Source organism: Euprymna scolopes, chromosome 6 (assembly GCF_053919585.1).
Source record: "Euprymna scolopes isolate OS-2025 chromosome 6, ASM5391958v1, whole genome shotgun sequence".
Classification (NCBI taxonomy): Eukaryota; Metazoa; Mollusca; class Cephalopoda; order Sepiida; family Sepiolidae; genus Euprymna; species Euprymna scolopes.
This window is the reverse complement of record NC_136487.1, coordinates 138678381-138694316: the sequence shown is the minus strand read 5'-3', so window position 1 is coordinate 138694316 and position 15936 is coordinate 138678381. Positions and strand designations below refer to the sequence as shown.

At 35.1% G+C, this 15936-nt stretch overlaps 1 protein-coding gene across 3 annotated transcripts in view; it reads left to right on the top strand.

The window, feature by feature from the left end:
- Positions 1 to 9130: 9130 nt before the first annotated feature.
- Positions 9131 to 15936, top strand: part of LOC145277987 (uncharacterized) — a 595242-nt gene continuing 588436 nt past the window's right edge. For 2 of the 3 annotated variants that reach the window (XM_080130127.1, XM_080130129.1), the window contains exon 1: positions 9131 to 9273. In XM_080130127.1, the coding sequence (XP_079986253.1) occupies positions 9269 to 9273 (5 nt within the window). In that variant the 5' untranslated portion in view covers positions 9131 to 9268. The remainder of the gene's footprint in view (positions 9274 to 15936) is intronic. The other variant, XM_080130128.1, reaches the window with a different exon arrangement.

Below are 15936 nucleotides of genomic sequence, written 5' to 3'. Positions count from 1 at the left end.
AGAGTCTGTTGGTTCTGGAAAATTTTTTATATCTTCCACTTTCCGTGCCGTTGGTGTAAGTCCTTCAGCACTTACATTGTAGCCCAAAAATTCAATGTTATCTCTGAAAAATTGGCACTTGTCGACAGAGATTTTAAGGTTATTCTCTTCAAGAAGTGAGAGAACCTTTCCAAGGTCATTGTGGTGTTGTTCCTCAGACTCTGAAAACACCAGGATGCCATCGATGTATACGAAAATGCAGTCCACCTCCCTGAGTATGCTGTCCATAAATCTTTGGAAGGTTGAACTACTATTTCGCAAACCGAAAGGCATAAATAAATATTCAAAAAGGCCAAATGGTGTTATCACAGCAGATTTTTCAATATCAGCCTTCTGAATGGGAATTTGATGATATGCCTGTAACAAATCAATCTTTGAGAATACTCTCTTTTTAAAGAGCTTGGCTCCGAGGCTGTTAATGTTCGGGATTGGGTATCTGTATGGTCTTGTCAGGTGGTTCAGGTATCTGAAGTCACCAGACACTCTCCATTTTCCGGGGGTTGATTTCGGAACTAGGTGTATTGGTGAGGACCATGGGGATTTCGATGGTCTTATTATTCCAACTTTTAAAAGCTCTGTGAATTCTTGTTTTGTCGCCTCATATTTCTCTTCAGACAGCTGTCGGACCTTGGCGTAAGTTGGAGCACTATCTCCAGTGTCTATGACATGGGTTACTCTTGTGTTAGATGCTGGAGGTTGCTCTGTGCATGGTGTGGTAAGCTTGGGGAATTTTTGGAGAAGAGACTGCATCGTTCCTGTTAGACTGTCATGGTTGTTTACTGTTATATTTTGTATCTGGGCTGTGACCCGTCCCCCTTGTACATAGCGGCGTGTTGTCTCATTCACCAATTTATCATCGCTACAATTCAAGATGAGACTGTAGTGATGAAGAAAGTCTGCACCTAAAAGGGGGTTGACAGTGTCCGCGATCACAACTGTCCAAGGGTATGAACGGCATAAACCTGGAATAATAATGTCCACTTGTATTTCCCCAAAGCATTTTATGGCATCTCCATTGGCCGATGACAAACGTACAGGTGTGGAATTGATGGTTATATCAGGTGCCAGACTGTGTGGTAGTATTGTTACAGAGGCACCTGTATCTATAATGAAGTTTACTATCTTTTGTCCAATTTTGGTGGCAACCTCAAATAGTTGCGAATTGTCGGTTGCTGTTCCAACTCGCATTATAAGTTTCCCGAAGTTTGGTTAGGTTGCCTGACGGGTGATGATGGTCTTGATGTAGGTATTATTTTGCAGTTGGATTTTTGTGGCCATCTGCACCATGGTTTGCAGGTTCTCGATTTTTCCGCAAAGTACAAGTGTCCACGACAGACTTGGGGTTTCTGGTCCTCATAAAAGGGCCTTACATTATTGTGTGTTCTTGTAGCAATGCTGGTGGAAGCTAAATTTCCGTTGGCTCTGGGTGGTGGTGCGGTAACATTGTGCACATACTTTGGTCTCAGAAAAGGAACTATTTCATCTGCCAATGTACCCAATTCATATGCTGAGGCGTTTTTTACCGCTGCTATAACCGGGGTTATTTCGGTGGGCAGTGCCTGAATGAATTTATGGCACACGAGTTCCTCTCCCACACCTACTTTACTAGCTGTCGCCATCAGTTCCTGTAAATATGTGGACGGTTTTCCTGTCATAGCTGTAGTACCAATAAGTCTTTTGAACAACTCAGGCTTTGATTGTTTGTGTATATTTATCATGGCCTCTCTCAGTTGCGTATAACTTTTAGAAACAATGATGGTGGTGGGTAGGTTTGAAATCAAGTCGGGGGAAGATTTGACATGATAGAATCTTGTGGTCTCGTTGGATATGTTCCTCAGTTCGAATTGAGCCTCGCATATGGCGAACAATCCGTCCACAGCAGCATGCATAAATCCCGGTATCTTTACAGAGACTGCTGACACAGTATCCTCCATTGCGAAATTTGTGGGTTACGTGTTCAGTGGTTGACAGAAATGTTTAATATCTTAGCAGATTGCCGTTCGTCCTGTTAATGTAATTAAACACCTTTTTTTCTTTATTTTTTTAAAGGTTGGTGTTTGTATAATTGTTCGCCAATTCTTATTTTAGTCACGTAAATTATTTGAGCTAAAAAAAAAAAAAAATGGGTTCTCTTAACTTCAGCAATAATACGTCTGTCTTTTTATTATTATTGTTTATTTATTTTTGGAATGTGTGATTTCATCGTGGTTGGCAGGTTCACCATTTATTGGCGGCCTAGGGTATAGAAGGAAATGCATGTTCCTCTCGCGTTCGGGTGTCACCATTTATGGCCTCGAGGTTGTTATATAAAGACAGACGATATTGAAGGTTGAGAACCGATTTTATTTCTGACCAACAATTTGTATTAGGAGAGGCAAAGTGTTCTAAGATGGAATGTGATTTAACAAAGGAGATGAATGTTCATAAAATGTTTGTAGGAGGTATGTATGAATTGACAAGGAATGAATGTTCATAAAATGTTTGTAGGTATGTATGAATTGACAAGGAATGAATGTTCATAAAATGTTTGTAGGTATGTATGAATTGACAAGGAATGAATGTTCATAAAATGTTTGTAGGTATATATGAATTGACAAGGAATGAATGTTCATAAAATGTTTGTAGGTATGTATGAATTGACAAGGAATGAATGTTCATAAAATGTTTGTAGGTATGTATGAATTGACAAGGAATGAATGTTCATAAAATGTTTGTAGGTATGTATGAATTGACAAGGAATGAATGTTCATAAAATGTTTGTAGGTATGTATGAATTGACAAGGAATGAATGTTCATAAAATGTTTGTAGGTATGTATGAATTGACAAGGAATGAATGTTCGTAAACTGTTTGTAGGTATGTATGAATTGACAAGGAATGAATGTTCATAAAATGTTACTGATCTTTTCGACGATGGAGAGGGTTAGGGTAGGCCGGTCATCCTGCTGTCGGTGATGCGTGTCCTGGCTTGTAACTGGAAACCGAGTCTCTTCTTCCATCAGCGCTAGCAGCCCGGCGTCTTCGTCTTCTTTCTCCTCCTCTCTCCTGGTTCCCTAAAAACCCTCGTTTTATAGTGGCAAACTGGGTTCCAGTGATTGTGATATTTGAGGTGTTTATTTTAGGCATGGAGCTCTGCCATTGGTCAATTATTTTGTGGTTATCTTATTTTTTTCTTCCCAAGTGGAAGCGATGTGTGGAGCCATGTGCAAAAGACGATTTTTCATTTTGTCTCTCATGGTGGATGCGTTAACATCCGGTTCGCTGCTAATTCTCATCATGTTCCCACAAGTAGCAGGAAGATGCGACACAAGGTCGGGAAAATGGGAATTGAAAAACCAACACCTCAAAGAAAGAGCACTCTAGCCTACAAAAATGCCTGGTCACCCCCCTCCATCGGCATTCCCCGGTAGCGGCGTCTTAGGCGATTAGAAATAAAAGGTGAGAAAGTAAAACCAGGGAGGGTGGACCTCCTAGTATTGCACAGGACCATACCTCTGTAGGATTTTTTCTTGTACCAACAATTGTGTAACCTCATGTACATTTTTGTATTCTATTTTTATTCTGGTTCATACATTATATCTGCTGCATTTTGTACTTTATGGAATTTGATTTCGCACCTTTTGATATTCGTGCGAAACTACCATTAATTTTGAATAAAAAGCAATGCTACGTCCTTTGGACTGACATTATGGCATCCAGTGTGAAAATCTTTTTTTGAATCCCGCTGACCAGCAGAGTGGAAGTGTGCTTCATTGCCTGCCGTAAACAAGGATTCCTGAGCCTTTTCTTCTGGAAAAATACAAAACATGGGTTGCGACGAGGCAAAGTCTTCCTTTCAACTTTATATAACTACGGTACATGCATTTTTGAGGGAAAGAAATATGGAGTAATTTAAAAGCCTTTAAACTGATAGTTAAAAAAAAGCAATTGACTGTGCAGTCTACGCACTTGTGAGTACACTCCATTGGATTTATTGTGTGCATTATTTTGGAAGTACTTGTTCTTAATTTTCATATCAATATTCGTTGAAGTGACATTTATAATTTATGAACTTTTAGTTAATAATGAAGACAAGGAAGGACGTCTCATTTTAACATTTAATAATTTACTTCATTCGCCATTTTCGTTAGTGGCGTTTAGTAAAAGAGAGAAACAGGTTAGTAGGCTGAAGCGTTCTTGTGTAGAGATGGAATTAATATATTGACGGCTTGTTGAGGAGAGAACAGCTTGTTGCAGACCAGGATATAAATATCCTAACTCGCTAGAAAAGAAAATAATGAAACGAATGGAATGAAGGAAACAAAAACTCAATTGCTGGATAAAATAAACATGTCATTTATTTTCTGTCGAAAATAAAATGGTTTAGGTGAAACATGTGTTCATTCAGCCGTTGACGACTATATGCGTGGAAAAGAAAGGAATGAAGTCGAGGACGAGAAATAGCCATCCCGCACGTAGAAAAGGAAATAGAAAGGGAGTGTTTGCCTCAGCAAAACCGTGCGTTCATGATAGCAGTTGTCCATGTGGAAAAGTCTTCAAGCCAAGAGCTATGGACGCCGAACTTGCCTGGTTGATGAACCCAGGCAAAAAGGGAAGAAAAGAGGAAGTTGAATGGTGTTGTGGACTTTTATATCGGGGTGAGTGTTTTGACTGCGCATGTCTAGAATTCCTTTCAGGGGAAGTGACGTTTCCCATGTGTGCGTACATGTGTGTACATTAGCATGTGTGTGTGTGTGTATGCACGTGAATGTGAGTGTATATATGCAAATATATGTACGTGTCTGTGCGTATGTACATGTGGGTGTGTATATGAGGATGTGTGTGTGTGTGTGTGTGCATATGTGCGTGCGTACATGTGGATGTGTATATGTGAGGGAAAACATGTTTGAATAAGCTCAGTTCACACGTGTTTATGGCTAGTAGTCGGCGGAACAAAAGAATCCAATTAAAGGAGAAAGAAAGGGCAAAGACTTCAGTGTGTTTACGTATGTAGGAACATACGTCTGATAGTAGAGACAGGGTAAGAAAGAGTAGGTGTGTATGTGTGTGTGTGTGTGTGTGTGTGTGTGTGTATGTTCTTTAGCATGACAAAGAATGTGCATTTGAGTACAGCACATGGAAATAAATATAACACCTGAAAGTATCCTGTACCTCTATAAGGCCACCATTCGCCCACGTATGGAGTATTGTTGTCACATTTGGTACATCTGTTACTAGTCTCTCACTCCTGGACAGAGTTCAAAAAAGAACCACCAATCTGATAGGTACTGAACTGCCAGTAAAGTAGAGACAGGCTCGCAACATCTCTTCCGTTGGAAAGAGGTTACAGGGAAGAAAAGAGGCATCCCCCACTAGGCTATGAAGTCTATTTTGAACTCTGTCAAGGCAGGATAAGGTCTTTCTAGCAGCTCCTGCCCAAATGTGGCAACACTATTCCATCCTTGAACGTACTTGGCTCTTATACAGGTAAAACATTGCATCAGCAGTGAGATATCTACTAGAGCGGTAGAAGGATCCATAATTTTTTCAGCAACCTTGACAACAGATTTGATGTACATGTTCCATTTCAAATCAGGAATAAAGGTCAGATCCAGAAGCTTGTCAAAACATGGAGCCTCTCCAAGATGAGAGTCATTCATTGATACCAGTCGGGGATGAGAGCATTGATGATGTACAGATAGAAGCTTGGTTTTAGATGCATTAACATTAACCAGCTACCTCTTTCTTCATTGTACCACATGCTCAAGATCAGAGGAGAGAAAATCAGAGAGAACTTTGTTATTGATAACCTTTGATGTGTTACCGTAGATAGTATTGTTGTCAGCATAAATGTCTACGAATGATTTTAGGACGTGATTTGGGAGATCATTGATGTAGATCAGGAAAGTGTTGGGCCCAGTATGGATCCCTAAGGGACTCTAGAATTAAGACTGTGAGCTTCTGATTTCTGCCCATCAACCACTACTCTTATGGACCTATCAGAGAAATGATTTAATAATTGAGAACACATTTACAGCTATACCGTAGCTGGAGGTCTTGTGAAGTAAACCATTATGCCATACCCTATCAAAGGCCGTTGATATGTCAGAAGCTTTCAGTATTAATGCTGGAGTCCCTCAGGGGTCCATCCTGGGCCCAACTCTCTTCCTGATCTACATTATTGATCTTCCAAATCACATCCTTAGATGATTCGTAAACATTTATGCTGATGACAACCATCTATGGCAGCACAAAAGACTGTAACTGACCAAGTTCTGATTTTCTCTCCTCTGATCTTGAGCACTTGGTACAATGGGGAAGAAATGGCTAGTTACTTTTAATGCATCTAAAATCAAGCTTCTACCTTTATATCAAAGAGGCTCTTATCCCCATCTGGAATCAATTGAAATGAATGGCTCTCGTCTTGGAGAAGTTTCATGTTTTGACAAGCTTCTGGGCTTGACCTTTACTCCTGATATGAAATGGAACACATATATCAAATCCGTTGTCAATGTCTCTGGGAAAATGGTCAGATCCTTCTATTGATCCAGTAGATATCTCACTGTTGATGCAATTCTCTACCTATATAAAAGCCAGGTATTTCCAAGGATGGAGTACTCTTTCACATCTGGGAAGGAGCTGCTCAAAAATAGGCTTCGTAGCCTAGTAGAGGATGCCCTTTTCTCTTCCCTGCAACCTCTCACAGAAAAGACGTTGTGAACCTATCTTTGATTTATTATTTTCATGGCAGTGACCACCTGATTGCATAAAGGGATCAGCACACCTTCAGTGCATCCAGGTACACTTTGGTGTTAACTTTTAAGCCGATTTTGAAGATGTGAGGTGGCACGATGTTGCCCTCATTTGAAACCACACAAAGGACCATAACCATGGCCGGAAACTTTGTTTTCATCATCCTGGGCATGTCCTTGTTATTTGCGGCAATCTAGGGATGCATTTTGAGGGTACTGGCAACTGTCCTTAGTTGTACAGTAGCACATCTCCAATCTCACTTGTTGAACATTGTGTCACTTTCAGAAGGCTCATATCAGTCTTGGGATTTGTACCCAACTGGCCAACTAGTAGATGGTCTGCAACAGAAAACAGAAAACTGGTTTTCATCAAAAGGAAATGGAATCACGTCTATTCTAGGGCGACAATTTTATCATTCGACTCTGTACAGATACCTCACTTTATATAAATAATTTGAATTAAAGAATAAAATAAATCCGATGGTAAGACATACAATAGAAAAAAGAACTGAAACTCAAGAATCCATCTCAACGTTTCATCCCAACAGCTGAGTGGATTTTTTAAAGAGAGAAGGTGAAAAGTGGCAAAGTACATCCTTTGCCACTTTTCACCTTCAGTGTTGAAAAATTCCTGAGCAGCCCTGTAAGCATTCTGATAGGGTGCCTCAGACAATTAGCAATAAATTAACCCCTTCTCTAAGAAAGAAGCAAAGTCTGGGAACGCGAACCTCCTAGGACTGCATATATCCATACCTCAGCCCAACAGCAAAAAGGTCAAAGTGATTGTTGAGGATATATCCTTGACTTGGTCTGAAATTTTACGGAGATGAATGAACGTAGCTCATCATTCGTTCTTTATAACGTCATAAGGACCTTTTCTACCTCCCACGACTTCTCTTTTCATTCACCTTGTGAGTCATCCAGTATTCACAGCGACAAGATTTTACAGATGTATAATTGGTGATGTTCGGCGCAGGAGACTTTCCAATAATTCTATGCGTCTTAGTATGCAGAGGACAGTTAGAAATAAATTAATTCCTTATCAAAGCACAAAAAGGTAAAGCATAGGAAGGTGAATCTTAGGGACTGCCAAAATTCACCACAGAATTACCCCACCCTATATGTAGTTTGACCTTTTTGCTGTTAGGCTGAGGTATGGATATATGCAGTCCTAGCAAGCAAGCAGACTTTTAGTAGACTTGGCCGCTCGTTTAGTAAACGAACCGTGTTCCGGTTAGATAAAATTAGTAACCGTGCACAATGGATGATGTCCTAGGAGGTTCAGGTTCACTAGGGTCTGCCAAACGATTGTGAAAAATGGACCGCATGTTTCCGTGACATCAGAGTTGTGTTAACTATACAAACTATGGAAAAGCAGAAGCGACTTAATGATTTTTTTTTAACCTTTGTTTATCTTCTTCAACCCGCAATTAATAATTAATCTTTGTTATAATTTTGTTACGTTTTAAGATTTACACAGTTTAACAATTAATAATATTAAAAACATTTGTATATTAAATATGAAATACGATTTTACTGAATGTTCATTTGGTTACCTACGGTGTTCCATATTTTGTTCGGTAAAAAAAGACAAACAAAATAGGGGGGGGGCTACAAAATGCTTAATATTTGTGCAATAATATTTTCAAAGTGGTTTTAATCTGGCGATAAAATAGCTGACAAGAGTCATGTTTATATTAAAACTTAATATTTAAAAAAAATTTAAACACAATTAATTAAAAATCTATGTAGTAATGGAACATTTTGAAATAATGGAATTTTAATCGTTTTAATCTTTTAAAAATTAATTAATGTTTACAAAGTTTTTTTTTCTTGGCAATTCAACTGCATTTTATATGTAATTTCATTCTAAAATAGATAAGTATCGAAAATTTCACGAAAATCTGACCATTAGTTGATTGTAGTTAGATTTATTAAATACGGGTATGTTTTTCACGTTCGGAATGTCTACTACATGGGAACGTTATTTTAAAGCGCCAATTATGTAAACACGATTTTCGTCTCGCAATTTCATTATTTTCGTACGATGAAAAAACTTTTTAAAAATTATTACTATTGACAATATTAATTTATAATAAAGTTACATCGTGTTACAACACTGTTACATATAGGGTGGGATAATTCTGTGGTGAATTTTGGCAGTCCCTAAGGTTCACCATCCTATGCTTTACCTTTTTGTGCTTTGATAAGGAATTAATTTATTGCTAACTGTCCTCTGCATACTAAGACGCATAGAGTTATTGGAAAGTCTCCTGCGCCGACCATCACCAATTATACATCTGTAAAATCACACATTATTTTAAATCATACAAGGTGTTTATTTTTGGAGGGACTTTATTTGTTGATCACCGGCCGTAACCTTCACAACGCGCACAACAATACAATGGCTGAGAAACCGACAAAAACACGATTAGTTTTACAACTTTTTATGCCTGTTCAGAAGAGTGACAACAAATGATGTAATAAATCAATGCCAAAATGAGGTAAAATTTTTATTTTTGTTGCTTTTTTATAATTAAATAATAATTATTGTATCTTATGTCTTCTTATGGCGTTTTCTTTTATAAAGTTTCTTTAAAAGTCCGTCGAATACGAAGTTTAAAAATTTTTTTTAAAAAATTAAATAAAAAAAAAAAAAAAAAATGATCAGAATTTTTGAGATGAGGATTGATAAATTATTCAGGGTTTTCGGACTACTGTTCTAATCCTGGTTTTTAATCTTATAACGTTTCGGCCGATGTAATCTCCAACTTTTTTCGAAGTTGAACGCGGGAACCTTTCTATCGGGGTTGGGAAGCTGTACGGGATTTCGAACAATTAAACATACAATTGTTAAACACTTAAGGTTTTTACCCAGTCATGGCTTACGGAATAAGATCTTGCTACCTTCGTGGATTAAATAAAAGGTTCCGTTCGAAATTCCGAAATAAGAAAGTTGAAGGTTATGTCAGCTGAAACGTTGTGTGAATAGCAGCATTCAAGACTGGAACACCAGTAGAACACTGGAACAGTAATCAGAATAACCCAAATACAAAAAAACAAAAACTGTTCAATTAACGACTGGCGAAATATCTTTGGTAAATTTTTACGACGTGCCCCAGTGCCCCACCCAGCGTATTATAAACACCCCAACCTCCCCATGTTAAGAACGGCTTTCGGAATAAACACCCTCACAACCTCGAAAGCTGTTCTTAACGTGGGGGTGGGTGTTTATTCTGAAAGCCGTTCTTAACATGGGTGGTTTTACTACGCTGGAGCAGGTCGTAAAAAAATACCGGGTTTGTATTACTGTACACAGATTCTAAAGAGTTGTCAAAAAACAAATATATAACAAATAAATGTTATCAAAGGCAAGATAAGTTACTTTTCTACCAAACTGGATATATTTTTCGTGTTTTTATTTAATGTAACATGTTTATTCAGCTCGAAAACCATACAGTGTTTACTGATGTATTCTAAAATTCAAGATGGCGTCTGACTCTCTTTAACACGGCAAGTTTGGGGAAAGGTATTATAAATAAAAACTGGATGAAATACTGTTAAAAACTCGCTCAATATATGTTATCGTGACATAGGTTGACATATATTCAGCGGGTTTTTAATAGTATTTTGTTTAGTTTTTTATTTATAACACCTTTTCCCAAACTTACCGTGTTAAAGAGAGAGTGAGGCGGCCATCTTGAATTTTCCAATACATCGGTAAACACTGTTTTTCGAGCTGAATAAACATGTTATATTCAATAAAAACACGAAAAATATATCCAGTTAGGTAGAAAAGTAACTTATCTTGCCTTTGATAACATTTATTTGTTATATATTTGTTTTTTGACAACTTTTTCGAATCTATGTGTACAGTAATACAAACCCCTTTAAAATCTATCAAAATTTTTCTATTGGTTCAATTTTTACGATTTTTACAGGGTCAATGTGAAATGTTATACTCCTTCCAATAAACCGAATATAATATTTTAGACCTGTGGTTAAAAGTAAAGAACCTTACCTCATGAATCGTGTTAGGAAAGAAAAAAGAGAAAATAAAAATGGCCGCCCCACCCCTGGTATTTATGGACTGAAAATCACGTGATGTGACGAGAGGGGCGGGGAGGAGGTATGCAAATGAGATGTGGTTGGGTCTCTCTATAAAAGAGCCGTCTTCTTTATTTTGGGCATCAGCGTGGAAAATGCAGAGAGAAGAGAACAGTTTGATTTGAGTCTGAGACTTTTGACCTGAGGTTGAGTTCAAATTTAACGTCAAGCTATTTCGGCACAGTGACAAAAATGGGTGACCGAGTAAGATTGAGCAGCGATATCCTGAGGCCATTTACTGGAGAAGGTTGCGTGGCTTAACAAGCTGAAGTTGGTGGCAAGGCTGCAGAAGATCGAGGATGTAGCCACGTTAATACCAATGTATTTGGAAGGAAGTGCTCTAGTGGTCTATCTAGAAATGGGAGAGACGGATCAGGCCATTGCTGAGAGCATTGAAAACCGGTTAAAGACCGCATTTTCTGAGAGCGCATTTGAGGCTTACAACAAGCTCAAGAGTCACCTGGACTGGGGAGTCTGTGGACGTGTACGTGGCAGAGATAAGGCGACTAGCAGGATTGGCTGGATATGGGGGACGCAGCCTTGAGAAGACTGTAAAGCTGGCGCTTGTAACTGTTTTTTTTTACCCCCCCCTCCATTTTGAAATGTCTATTTAAATTTAAATAATTTATGCACCAAAGTTTTATATATCACAAATTGAAGATAAAAGATCAATAAATAAAATATTCAAATTTAAAACAACAAAAAAAGAATGGTTATGTGCAAATTTACCTGTAAAGTCCAAAGTGTAAATCCTTTTCTTTTCAGTAACCACATTGATTTAAAAAAAAAAAAATTTTAAGTAGAAGCTTATTTTATGTTTAGAATTTTCCAGTCAATATTGGACGCTCACGATATTTTTTATATTTCATTCATTGTTTTCTTTTTCAATATTAAAAAAAAAACTCAATAATGAAGAATTATAATATATTAAATCAAAAATTCAGGTATTTCTTTAAGATATTAAAAAAAAAAAAAAATGGAAATTTGGTGAGGCGACCGATCTGTGATTGGTCAAAATCCACAATTGAAATGTTAACAGTTTTCAAGTATCATAAGGATTTGAAATGAAACGTGTTAACGGTACAAAAGGGAGATAATTCCGAATTTACAATGTCTGCTGCAAAAGTTAATTATTTTGTTACAAAAAAAATTATTGAAAAGTTTTTATCCTGGAATGTAAATCTTTCCAAGAAAATTTAGATTTTCTTATTTCATTGTGTAAAAAAAAAAAAAAAATTATTTAAAACCTTTTAATCCGAATTCAAACTGTCTGCTGGAAAATTTTATTTAGTTTATTGTTTAAAAATAATTGTTGAAAACTTTCTATCCTGGTTTTTAAATCTGTCCAAGAAAATTTCGATTTTCTTATTTTCTTGTTTAAAAAAAAAATAATCCAAGCCTTTTATTCAGAATGCAAAATGTCTGCTGGAAAATAATTATTGAAAACTTTTTATCCTGGAATGTAAATCTTTCCAGGAAAATTTAGATTTTCTTATTTCATTGTGTAAAAAAAAAAAAAAAAAAAATATTTAAAACCTTTTATTCCGAATTTACAATCTCTGCTGCAAAAGTTAAAATAAAAATTATTGAAAACATTTTATCCTGGAATTTAAATTTGTCCAAGAAAATTTAGATTTTCTTATTTTCTTGTTTCAAAAAAAATTATTTACACTTTGGCCTTTTGGTCAAGATCAAAGTGTAGTATCTTCCATTTATGTTCTCTTTCAGTGGAGGAGAAATCCTTCACAACTGAGACAATTTTTAATTTTGTACCTTTTCACCACGTTAAAAAACGACACTGGTGTCTAACTCTGTCCCATGGGGAGGCATTGTAAATAGGTACACTTTTATTCCAAATTCTAAATGTATGCTGAAAAATTTTTATTTTCTTGTTAAAAATAAAAAAAATATTGAAAACTTTCTATCCTGGACTTTAAATATTTCCAAGAAAATTTAGATTTTCTTATTTTCTTGTTTAAAAATATTTATTTAAAACATTTTATTCCAAATTCAAAATGTCTCCTGGAAAATTTTAATTATTTTCTTGTTTTAAAGGCATTTTCCAACTTCATTTTTTTTTTCCTGATTTAAAAAAAAAATCAATTTCTTTTTTTTCTCATTTCAATAAATTTAAATTGAATTTTTTTGTCTTTTTGCTTAATTCCTCACATCCTTGAAAAAATTAAAAGAATTAATTTGAGTAAAACCTCAGTTACATTGAAAAATAGGAAAATGTCATTTCTGAAGTTTTCTTTTAATATTTTTGGTATATACATAAACATTCATTTATTTTATACAAAACTGAATAAAATATGCTTATAGTAAAAAAAGTGTTTTTGTTCGTTATTATTACATTAAATGTTTGTTTATTCATATAGTTATTATCGAGATTACTAATGTGTTTTTACATTTTTGATATAAATATTTATTTCGCTTCGATGCTTCCGTATATGACACATAGAACTTCCTGTTTTATGAAATGGCAGATTACAAATCTCGAAAAACTGTTTTCCACATATGTTTAAAAATCCTTTCATTTAAAAAATACATGGAATATAAAATATAAATATGGACAAATTCTTAGACATACAGATTAGAGGCAGCCATAGCTTAGCAATTTTGAACAGATAAGTGACTTTTTGGCAGTTATATATTTTTATTAGTTTTCCATAATTCGTTGATTTTCGTGACATCTTTTTTACAGAAAAACGATGAAAAAACAAAAAAATATTGTATATTTCTCGATTAAACGTTTTAAAATTTGGTCTTTGCTCATTTTATTGAAATAAAAATTAGGGTTTGAAATTATATTTTCATATTGTTATAAGCTTGAAGACACGTAGAGTCTATTTTATTCAATTGTTAGCAATGGTGACTTCCCCCAAAATTCTGATACACCTACCTATGTACTATTCATAACCTTTTGTGCATATATATATATATATATATATATATATATATATATATATTAAAAAGTTTGACTCGTGTCCAGATAACCTGCATCTAAAATTTCAAGTGTTTAGACCCAAAATTAGCGCAGGAGTTTGGTAGAGTCTACAAAGGTCAACTCTTCCAACTTTGATCTCTTGGCAGCCAAAGTTTTGCCCCCAAAACTGACTAAAAAGCTTGCCCTTTACCCTTTATGAATACCCTTTATGTAAAATTTCAAATCTTTAGACCCAAAGTTGGCTGAATAGTTTGCTAGAGACCGTGAAGGTCAAATCTTTTGAACTTTGACCCCTTGGCAGCCAAATTTTCGGCCAACACCCAATTAAAAAGCTTGCCCTATGTCTGAATACATTTTATGTAAAATTTCAAATATTTAGACCAAGAATTGACTGAGTAATTTGGTAGAGACTACAATGGTAAAATTTTTTAAAATTTTGTCCCCAATTTGGGCCCCTTAACATTTATTGTTTTGGGCTCAAGTCAAATTAAAAAATTTGATTCATGTCCAAGTAACCCACATTTAAAATATCAAGTGTTTAGACCCAAAAATGGCAGAGGAGTTTGGTAAAGTTTCCAAAGGGCAAATGGTTGAACTTTGACTCCTTGACAGCCAAATTTCTGGCTGAAAACCGATTAAAAAGATTTTCCCAAATCTGAATACCCCTTATGTCAAATCTCGAGTCTGTAGACTGAAAATTGATAGAGTATTTTGGTAGGGAAATGTACACACACACACACACACACACACAACTTCACTTTATATGTATATATTAGGTACGGGGGAAAATGAATGCTGATGCTCAAAATGAATAAACTTCCCTTTGCTTAAAAATTCAGCAAAAATCAGGCAATTAACCAATTTTAATGAAATTTTCAGTAGTCATCAAATAATGATCACGGAATATAATGAACTAATTATTTTTATTTAAATCTTAGTGGAAATGTATTATTTTGTTTAAACATAAAATACCTTTACTAAAGTTATGGTTCTTAGTAATAAATAAAAGATACAAGAATTTATTTTTGCTTTTTTTATATAAATAAAGCATGGTAATTTGTAACAATAATAAAAAAAAAAATAATTTTTACGGGAACATTACGAAAAAAGCCCTAAAGTCCGTATAACTCGAAGAAAAACTAATTTCTCGAACTACCGATATTACCATTGAATTAAGCATTGTTTATTTAATATTTTCACACAAATATAATAGCAAAAATATTTCTACTTTTTTTTTAAATTATAGATTTCGCATAATTTTTATATGCAAGATTTTAATAATTTCCTTGCTCGCAAGAATGTGAAACTTTTGGCGTAACATAATTTTTATATAATCTTGAACAATAATTAAAAAAAAAATAAATTTAAAAACAGGAACATAAAAAATAATTAAATTAAAAAATGATAAAAATTGATACAAACGTTCAGAATAGGAATGTATGGATGTACGTCTGGGGGGGGGGAAATCTGACACCTACTTCCTTTTACTATCATGACTTCATTTTGAAACAGCGTTTCGATTGGCAGAAATTATTTTGGGCTTCCGTATATTCGTGTTTACAAATATTTATCGGTTGTGTTTTGGCGAACGGTATAATTACTTGCTTTATGAGGGCTAATTAAGCTGTATTTTGTATAAACAAGGTGTTTTTTTTTTTTTTAAATTCAATATCTTAGGACTTTACTTACTAATTATCTTTGAAATAGACCCAGAAAACTAATATTTATCTTTTAAAGGATTTTTACAATGAATTTATTTAACTTCAAAATTTAGCTGAATTGGTTAGCTTTCCATGAAAACATTTTCATAACTTTTTTTTTTCACGTGTTCAAATATTTTTTTCCTTTAGGAAATTAACTTTAGTCTCTAATCTTCCAAATACAATAAAAAAGTGGTCAGAAGCCTACAAAAAAATTATGATAAAACGGCTTTCAAAACTAGGTTCCCCTATTTCCCCATTTTTGCCCGTACCTATCTTTTAAGATTCTAATTCATCTTTGAAAATGTTGAGAATCAAATTTTAATTCAATATTTTAATAGCTGGCGGTCATTGCTTTTTAGATCTTTTTCTTTTTTATTGCACCAAAAATATTTTGGAAGTGGAATCTATAG